This window comes from Homalodisca vitripennis, chromosome X, assembly GCF_021130785.1.
Source record: "Homalodisca vitripennis isolate AUS2020 chromosome X, UT_GWSS_2.1, whole genome shotgun sequence".
In the NCBI taxonomy this organism is placed as follows: domain Eukaryota; kingdom Metazoa; phylum Arthropoda; class Insecta; order Hemiptera; family Cicadellidae; genus Homalodisca; species Homalodisca vitripennis.
The window spans coordinates 106,279,449-106,290,257 of NC_060215.1; the positions used below are offsets into that span (position 1 = coordinate 106,279,449).

The following is a 10,809-nucleotide window of genomic DNA, read 5'->3' on the forward strand; positions in this document are numbered from 1 at the left end:
TAGATAATCTGACCATGTTAGTTTTCATTTGGTTGATTTTTGACATTATTATTTTTATTGTAAAGAACGATTGGAATTTGTAATAAAAACTTATATTATTTAAGTGTTTTTTTATTTTAAAATAAAATACTCCTGTTTTTGTAAAGCAACAACATGCACTAAACTATATAAAGAAACGTACGTTGGCCTGTTTTTGATATAATTATTATACCTTGGCATTTGGCCCGGTTTTCATAGTTGTATGCATGGCACATAGCCCGGTTCTCAATTTTTTAAATAAAAATTTTTTTTCTCATAGATAAAATTTGAAAAAGAGGTTCAAAGTTGGTCAACTGTTTTAAAGTGATGCTTCTGGCACTTTAAAACTTGACTTGACTTCATACTGTGTAAAATTAAAAAAAGTATTAATTTGCAACTTTTTTGTTTTTTAGAAGGTTTTATTCACTTTACTCGGAACTTTCATTTTGGCACTTAGCCCGGATTTTATAACGAGTCTACATTTAACCTCTTATCCTCTTAAAGGTAAATTTAATGGGTTGGGTACATTGTTAGTTATATTAGTGATATCAACCATAGGTTGTGATAATAACTTTATTTATAGGCGAACTGGAAACGACCTGATTCTGCGAATGCACATTGAATTGGTAGAAGCCCTTTGTGGGTTCCAGAAAGTGATCCATACCCTGGATAACAGAGATCTTCTCATCACCGTCATACCAGGTAAAGGCTCTTGTCTCACGTGATTAATTTTGAAATAGTCATAATATGTGGTCAAAGTTTGTTACTAGTTGAATGTGTAACCATTACTACTCAGCTGTGTGTGTGTGTGTGTGTGTGTGTGTGTGTGTGTGTGTGTGTGTGTGTGTGTGTGTGTGTGTGTGTGTGTGTGTGCGCGCGCGCGTGTGCGTGCGTGCGTGTCAGCCATTATTTTGAATAAGTTAAATTGGGTATAAGACATTTTCAACTCAGTGATCATCATACTAGTTTGTTTTATCAAGAAAGTTATCTAAATTTTGTAGTAAAAAACCTGGTATACATTTGAAAGGATCCTTATCCATAATTGGTTGACTCTAAATTAATATACAAAAACTTTTTTGGGATTTTTTACTCTATTGCTGTCTTAATGAATATGCTATAAAAAAGTATGAAGTGCTATAAAACTCTTAAATTGTTTTTCAGTAAAATCAATACTTTAACTGAAATATATAGTGATAGAACACAGATGGATTAATTCCATAGAAATCTTATCACTGCATTTCTGCTCTCTGAGATTTTAACCTTTAAAACATACCTGCTTGAATTCTGTGTCACTATATTGCAAGTGAGATTTTCATTGTTGAAGTAAGATGTTAATCGCTCTGGACTAGTTACAGATTATCAAGTTTTACCAAAACATATTTTGAATCACTCGTCATACAGTAGATTCATCTTAGTTTTTTTTATAATAATACCTCTCTCAGTGTATTGTTGAACCACGTGTTAAGAAAAATTAACAGTATCCCTTTTAAAGATTAAAAAATGTTAGTCACTAAAAATTGTACAGATTAATATTGTTTTTGTGTAAATGTACTGTTATAGGCTTCACATTCAATTTAAATCCTCAACATAACATATATTTAAAGTAATTCAGCATGAAATAGACATAGAGAGGTAGGCTACCCTTATAGACAGTGGCGTCTCGCACACACATTTGGGCCTGTGAATACACATATTAGTGTTTGTTTGGGTCTGTGGTTTTGTACCTTTTTTGTTATTATTTCCAAATTTCAGTCCAAAATCTGAATCTTTGCAGGATTATATTTTATTATCAACTAATGTACCTAGGTGTTAAAAAATCAGAAGACTAATATTGTAAAAACTACCAGTTTTGCCAAAACGATATTTTTCCTTTATTTTTGCTTGTTGCTATACTTTCACATAAATATTGTGTTCTTTAATATTTTTGTAAAGAATATAAATAATTTTAGGCTTATGTTGAAAAATGTTGTTGATGCAAGTTTTAGATCACTCAAATTTAATTTACTAATCTTAAAGTAAAACATACAATTATTGTATCAACACTAGAGCATAAACAAATAAACAAAGAAATCAATATAACAAGACATAAACAACCATCATCGTCAACTGAAACAGCTTATTACAGAACTGGAATAGGCAAGGAATGAAACAAGTTATAACCAGTTAGCATTCATTGACAGCAGCTGGTGACAAGTGATGTTATTTATATATCTTTCATAGCAGGACCTATTTTAGTTGATGATAATGGTAAATAAAACATAGATATTGTATTTTATAAAATGAATACTACTTAACCCTGGAACTGGCCATAATTTTTTCCCAAAATGTAAGGGTTTTTTTATTTTAATCACTGCTCACTTATTTTTCTAGATTTTAAAATATCATTTTTTTTTGAGAAATAAATGTAGTTTACAACAAAAGAATTAAATATTGAATCATTTGAGTTTTACTTCTAAAGATAAATTGATTAATAACACGTAGCAAAGAATTCATTTTTCTTCAATGTATAGCACCTGTCGCAGCCAATGTAAAAATTTATTTTAATTAATCCAAAATATACAAAACTTTTGTTATGTATCAAATTATCAAAAAAGTATTTAAGTAAAAGAAGTTTGTTGGTTCTTTGTAATAAAATATCTATACAAAATATCTATCTATTTTGTTGATCTGCAAAATTCTCTCATTGCACTATTTTAAAAATAATTATGACAGTTTGGATTCTAATGTATCAACTCAATTTTGTAAACTTTAACAAAAGTAAAAACTGTGAAATAACGGCCTAACTTTTTTAGGTAAGAACTTTGTTTTCTTCCAAAAATTATTTATAGAAAGTTTATTTATATAAGTTTACAAAAACTTACAACAGTGTATTTTTATCTTTATTATTTTCAAAGTTATTAGGATCAGGCATAATTAATTCACAAGGCAATGGTTCATCGGTTCATCCAAGTCAGATAAAACTTCATTCATATTTACCAAACTAACATTGTCCTGATTTAGTACCCGGTCTATTCCTAATGCCACTACTGTTTAAATTAACACTCATTGTGTAATTTTACAATAAATTATTTATTCAGCAAAAATATTAATCTATATGAACATAGGCTAACCTGCTGTTTCACTAAAACTCAGTTAATTCTTAACTAACTTTCACATATTTCACTTCAATAATTTATAAAACACTACACAAACGTTTATTTTACCCACTAAACAATTAAAAATCTAAAAGATACAAATAAATAGCAATACACTAGAATTGACAAATGGTTTAATAACAACAGAGAAATCAGTATGGTAACCACAGGATGCATAACTCTTATCTAGTAACTCTTATCTGCTAGGTGAGTCAGTGATTGTGCAACAGAACAAAAATAAAATAACAGTTCATCCTCTTCAGTGTGGGTACTGTTGCTTAGAGAAGTTCTTCTTTGTTTTGATATGATTTTCACTACTTCTAGACATTGATAGAGTGAAATAAAATAATTAAGCTCTTTTCGATGCATTAGGCATTTTGGGATTTTACAAAACAATCTTTTCAAACAGCTATTGTATAAACATTTATTTGCTTACAGGCTATTGAAACAATGTTTCTAAAAGCCAACAATACACCCTTTCCAATAACGACACCCACGATCTTGTAGAAAATAAACTCGACAGGGAATTTCATCAAACATACTGTAATTTTTGTGTTTTTGGCAATTACGTGAACAAATCGCGATAGGAAATGTGAACGTCCAAGTTTAAAATCTTATAATGACAAATTTAAGGGAACTATAAAATTTATTACGGTAATATGAAACCTTGGATCTTTATCTTTTAATTTGCGTATGTTTTAGTTGAAGCAAAGTAAAAATAGACTTGCTGCTGTGGGAGATCATATTACAACATAGTTAATGCGTAGAAAATAACTTAGTGCCATTTTAAAATGTAGTTAATGCGTCGATAATCGCTTAAAGCCAATTGAAGGGTTAAATATTATTTTATTGCTATTTAAATATTAATTATCTAAATGTCCATGGGTTGGATGTTTATCTTTTAGGCATAAAGCATGAATGTCTGACGGATCGGACTTTGGTTTTCCAAGGGTGAAAGTAAATGAGGCATCGTAATACCAACAGTACGATAATATTAAGAGATGGCTGAATGGTACTGTAATATTCTGCCCTAGACCGAAAACAATAACCTGTCTCTGCACGTGTGCAAGAGAATGAGATGGCTTTTGTGAAAGTCTCAAAGGAACATATCTACTACAGGTTTTCAGTTTGTAGGGGTGTAAAAATTTTGTAAAAATATTCATAAAACAGTATGTAGTTTTAAAACATTTAAATGCCATAGAGAATTATTTTATTTTGTCAGAATCAACAAGTTTACAATAATGCTTTGTTTGAATTTCTGTTTTCCAACAATTTGCCTCTCATACAAGTTTTTTATCACATTTTTAAAATGATGAGTTCAAATACCTAATCTTACACTTATGTTTTTCCACCTTCCCTCACAGGTTGTCCCAGTGAGAAAGTGAAGTTTCAGAACCCATTTTGATTTGTACAGCAGTTTCACACTAACAGTAAAATAAATCTCTTGGTTGATTAGTGTTGGACTAGGCAGCAATGTACAAGCAATTCTTCATATTAATGCATATTGCTTACTCCACTGTATCAATATAATTTGCTCAGGTGAAGTCGTTAAACATGGAGACGTGAAATTTGTACTCGGGGAAGGGATGCCCCAGTACAAGAACCCATTCGAGAAAGGTCGTCTCATCATCCAATTCCTTGTCAACTTCCCTACAAGTCTCCCAGCAGAAGTTATCCCCAGGCTAGAGTCCTGTTTACCGCCTAGGTGAGTCAAGTCACACCGTCAACATTTTTCTATTAGTTTCCTCACTTGTACAAATTATTGCTTGGAATTGGAAACTCAACAAATTCATTGGGTGCGTGAGAAACCTTGAGTAATTTTTTTGCAAAACATGCATTGCTATTTAAGCCATTATTGGCTGAAAAACAAACAGCAGCCAATAGTGTTTACTGTGTATTTTATATTTTGTTTGGATAAAGAACAAACGATAATAATACGTTTTCTGACATAAATATTTGTTAATTGATAAGAACTTTAAATAGAAAAAGAAAAATTTAAATAGTTCATATCATAATTGGATTTCAGAGAAGAACAAATGGTGCCTGACGACGCTATTGAGTGCTTGTTGGAGGACATGGATCCAGAGGCAGAGGCACGGCGGCGTGAGTACCGCAATGCTTGCGATGAGGATGAGGGCCACGGAACGCCACGTGTCCAGTGTACAACAAACTGAACATCATTGCACACACCTAATCCATTCCCAACACCTGACAGAGGCAGATGTGATTCAATCTTCGTTCATTTCTCATTTCCTCTCTATTAAATTACATAATAGCATAATTTGTTGTTATAAAAATCTTATTTTTATAAATTTATTTTAGTATATAAATGCCACATGTTACTCATTTTGAAGAACAGAACAGTCTTTGTGAACAGCAGTGAAGTATTAAAACGAGCATAATTTTTTGCAATTTCTTTGCTTAACCCTTTAATTGCCAATGTCTGATAGGTCAAATATGTAGAAAACTATGGATAATTATTACGTGTAAGGAGCATGATGAAGTATTTTTATAAACAAGATGAATTTTTAGTCCAGTTGGTAAGAATGATTATGTAAAAAATAGGCAAACCTAATTGTTTGTTAATTATGAGAACAGAGCTTTGTCGTGTTAAAAAAAAAAACTGTTAGTTGTTTATTTTGTCCCATAATATAGTCTTTATTTTGCACCTCTACTGTATATAAAGTGTACAAATAAGAAAAATCCAAAATACTAAACAACAATTGTACCACATTACAGCATACTACATACTATTAACATGCGTACAGTATAATATTAGCTAAGAAGTAAAATATGTTTTTTTAAGACTAAACATGAAATTAAGAAATAATACTCGGGTTAAAGCCGTATAAAATACCAGTTTGACTACATTTATTTTCTGTAGGAAAATGCAATTAGTTGGCAGTAAAAGGGTTAAAGTTTGCATTTGTTTTTGAAGGTATAGTAAAAATCATAAGTATAATGATTTGACCAAACATAATATACACCCCCCTGAGCATAATGAACATACCATAAAGTAAGAAAAAATGTACTTCCATATAATTATACACAATCGTCATTATTTAATATCCATAGTGATCTTAGGTTTGAGAAGTTATAATCTCATTAAAATTATGTGGTGTATTGATGGATGGTGTATTTATTTTGTTGAGTAGTATTAATAAAAGTACTTGTATGCATGATTTTGTCCCTAGCAAAATAAATGTTTGTTGAATATTTATGTTGAGAAGTGAAACCTATTATTTATGGCTCTAAACCAGAAGGTTAGATGATTGAGAACCAGCAAAAACTCTAGTAGGTGGAGCACTTGTTATGTTATTATTGATAATTCACAATAATTACTGATATTTGACCAGCACTACAGAGAAAGTGGAGAGATTTAAAAGTGTATTAATCAGAGTTTGACTTTGTTGTCTACTTTCACCTGTTCTAAGGAAGCCAGTAATACTGGCAAAATATCAGTCTTATTGTTTCTTTGAGATACAACTTTACAAGTGCTCCTACTTAGTTAAGTTGTTCTGGTTCACAAGTTATCCTAACCTTGTATATCTCGTTGTGTCAATAACGTTAGCTGTTCCTGTATGCAGGGGTCCTGCAAAGTGTTGGAAAGGTGTGATGTTTTTTATTTGTTATGAGTTACGTTCATTATTAATTTTTTTTTTATTAGTTACAAATAATCTAGAAATAGTTACATTTTTTCATCCTGCAAACTCACGTAAATAATCTTGGAATTCTGTTTATACCTAAAAATGTGAATGTCCAAAGAGATTTGGCAATAGGATGCAAAATATAAATCTGATCCTGACCCACTTATTTAGGTCCATCCACCCCTTATTGGATACTTTTAGCGCCCCTGTATTTGTATAGTACATAATATCGATCAAATTAAAGTGGTGTATCTAACTGCTGCTTCTGTATATTTTGATAGTTCATATCCGTTCAGTTATAAGAGAGTTAAGGTTGAGTTAAGAGCACTGCAAAATCTTGAAAGTTCCACAGTGCACATTCCAACGTGCGCTTATTAGTCTTATTTTTATCTCCTCATTTATAACTATTTTGGTCACATGTAGAGTTTTCTTGCAACGTAGTAGTTTTGGTAGAATTATTAATGTAGTTAATTTTTCTTTCCATAATTGAGTGAATAAACATTGTCCAAATTCTGTATCACACATCTAAAGGGTTTAGTTGGTATTGTTGAATTTTAATCTACCTGAAAAACTATCTAATAATTCAATATAATAGGTTGGATAAGGTAGTAGTATCAGAATTACCTTTACATAATTGAAAGTTTAGAACTGTTGTTTTTTATAAAGAAACACTTGTTTTTAATGTAAGTGAAATATTACATGCCTCACTCAGTCATTTTGTAATAAACCATAGAGTTTGGCCTTTCTTTCTGTGGTTGACAGAGTGCTTAGTGGACACCACAGCTTCCATAGATTTCCAACCTGTATTTCTATGTCAAGATGGAGAGTCTCACTTTCTAATTAAGTTTAACTACCTGTTTTTCTGTCCAATACAATCTCCTCTCTCATTGAGTACGTATGTTTTTAGTTTACACATAATTTTAGTTCAAAGTATAAGAAAGAGAAATAGTTATGAAATATATTTTATGTAAACTTTTTTGTGAGAACACATTGGCATACATATTAATATTTTTTATTATGAGTGGCTATTTAATGAACTATAAATTACAATTAGTGTATTTTACATTTAGTTTTTGGTTTGAGGATAAATTTGTTAATCGTGCGAAAATGGTAATAAAATGATGAGATATTATAAGGTATTTGTACTCTTTCTACTTATCCCTGTTTTTTTCCTAAATTTAGTACAATCTTATTTAAATACAGATTTCCAGGTTGTCCAGATCAGTTTTACAGAGTGGAGAGAGTCTAATTTTTTTGTTTTTCAGAGTAAACCAATTTTTGTCGGATTTACAGCATAATATGTTTTCCCATTAAGTTCAGAGTAAACCAATTTTTGTCGGATTTACAGCGTAATATGTTTTCCCATTAACACGTTCAATGCGGTTGCGGTAGATTCTACTGCACGGCTGCCTCGCGCCAGGCGCGCATGACGTAGATCTACTGCACAGCGCCATTGTTTAGAAACCCAGTCAGTGTGCTCTCAGCACGTAACTCGTCGTGTATGGTTGTCCGTTTTGCCGCTCGTGGGGATATACTTTTCCCCGCGTTTTTGTGGTCGCCGTTCTCAGTTAGCGTTTTGTGGTTAGTTTTTAGACTACTTCAAATTTTACCGTTTTTGTTGTGTGTTTAGTGTTATTCTTATAATACAATAGACATGGATTTGCCTCCTGGAACTAGTGGAATCCAGAATAGACGTCAGTTTTGTGGCTAATAGTGATTCTGATTATGAAGACGACCCTGGTGTCCCTGGTTATGCTCCGGACCACGACGATGAACAATACGAGACTGATGAGTCAGAGGTCGAAGACCCAGACTATGACGTAAGACCACCACAATGGAGTCCTCAAACTATAGGTATGAAAGATGTACCGTTTACAAAAGAGGAAAAGTTTTTAGTCCCTTTGCCTAATGAGATTACCCCAATCAATTTTTCTTGTTGCTGGTGGATGTGATTTTTTTTGGAGGGCATTGTGGCTACTACGAATAGATAACGCGTTGGAGTTATTCTGTGGACCTACTACAACCCCAGGCTCACGAATCCATAAATGGAAAGACATTACCGGTGGAGGATCTCAAATGTTTTATTGGCCTATTGCTGCACATGGGAATATTACAATTACCCCGAATACAAGACTATTGGAAAACTTGTAAGCTGTTTTCACGTGCTTCCCCAAATTCATGGCCAGGGACAATTCATGCTTATTTTGCGATGCATTAATTTTGAAAGGTACCCTAACCCAAACAACAGAGCTTCTAAAGTACAGTTTTCTAATTGACTACTTCAACAATAAAATGGACTCAATTTATTATCCTCAAAAAAAGTTGTGCATTGACGAGGGAATGGTTTTATGGAGGGGACGGTTGTACTTTAGGCAATATATAAAAGGGAAACGCCATAAGTACGGCATCAAACTGTACAGTTTGTGTGACCCCCATGGCCTAATACTTCATTTTTTTATGTATTGCGGAGTTTTAGATGATTACGGTGGGTAAGGGGCATGCAGCCAATGTTGTATTGAAGCTGATGCAAGGGAAACTCAATTGTGGCCACAGTTTATTTATGGATAATTATTATAATAGTTTTACTCTTGCCTCAAGCCTGCTCCGTAGGAATACATATTGCACTGGAACTCTTCGGCTGGACAGAAAATAACGTATCTCCTGAAGTCAAATCGGCAACCCTGAAAAAGGGTGAAACCATCGCCCGCTACGCCGAAAGTGTTGTTGTCGCCAAATGGAAAGACAAACGCGTTGTCCTCTTACATAATCCACTGAATTTGAAAATGACATGGTGAATTCAATTAATCGAGGTGGTTTGGAGAGACTAAAACCACTACCAATTGTTCAATACAACCATTTTTATGAAAGGCGTGGACCGCAGTGACCAAATGATGTCATATTATCCTTGCGAAAGGAAAACACTGCGGTGGTATAAAAAGATTTTTGTCCACGTAATTCAGATGATGTTAGTGAATGCACACTATCTCTATAACGAAGTTCGCACATCAAGTGGAGAAAACAAAATGCCATTGTACGACTTCCGTCTGGAGGTTATTGACAAGCTACTCCCCGGACGTTCCCGAGCCTCCTCGACCTCTGAAGCGCCGCCCGCGTCCCCCATGTACCCTCACGGATTACAGAAAAAGTGGCTTGTGGAAAGAGAAGTAAACAAAAGAGGTGCAGAGTTTGCTATGCAAATGGCAGAAAGAAATACGTGATGTGGCAGTGTTTTAGAATGTGATGGACAGCCTGGGTTGTGTGTCCCACATTGTTTTGACCAATTCCATGACTAATGAAGCGTACCTTGGGGAGGATGGTTGGGTTGTAAATAGTAGTTTTTAGTGTTTTTTATCAATATATTTTTAGTTATACTAAGTGATTTGTTCCCAGTATTATTATAAACAATCGTTAGTGGTCTGTTTTTCAAAAAACAATAAGGAAAAACGGTGCGCGCTTCGAAGAGAGACTGGCCCCAGGAGCGTGTGCGGTAGATCTACTGCACGTTTTCAAAATGGCGAAATTCGGCTCTTTTGGTGTTTGATGACCTTTCTGTACCAAACCCGTGTCACAACAACTAAATTGGTAAGTGAATACTAATAAAAAAAAAATTAGCCTCTAGCAACATACATTACTTAATTTTTAGCAGCGAACGTGTTAAGTACATTGCCATATGTCAGCATTTAGTAAGAGAATAATAAATATTCTAGTGCGAATAAAAACCTAGTGGGCACTTTTGGGAAATACTGGCAAGTTAATTTTACTAGCCCCTGACTGTTCTCAGGATTACTTAAATGCTATTTTAATCTGCTTTTAGCATCAAAGAGTTAATATTGTAACAACTCTGCATCAGTAGGAAAAACTAACCTGTCTCCCGACAATCACAATCCAGCCAGTTCAAACCACATAATGCAACATACTGATTTATCGTTACTCTATTAATAATGTTTTAATTTTGGAAGACGGTACTTATTGGCTTCAGTCAGACAATAATTGCATCGGTCTAATGTTTT

The 10,809-nt window shown here is 33.2% G+C and overlaps 1 protein-coding gene across 1 annotated transcript in view; it reads left to right on the forward strand.

The window, feature by feature from the left end:
* The window catches only part of LOC124369784 (dnaJ homolog subfamily A member 1-like), a 32,920-nt gene extending 24,982 nt beyond the window's left edge, over positions 1–7,938 (forward strand). Inside the window, exons 6-8 of the mRNA XM_046827877.1 lie at positions 602–720; positions 4,692–4,857; positions 5,179–7,938. Coding sequence (XP_046683833.1) covers positions 602–720; positions 4,692–4,857; positions 5,179–5,326 — 433 coding nt within the window. The 3' untranslated portion in view covers positions 5,327–7,938. The remainder of the gene's footprint in view (positions 1–601; positions 721–4,691; positions 4,858–5,178) is intronic.
* Positions 7,939–10,809: the final 2,871 nt, after the last annotated feature.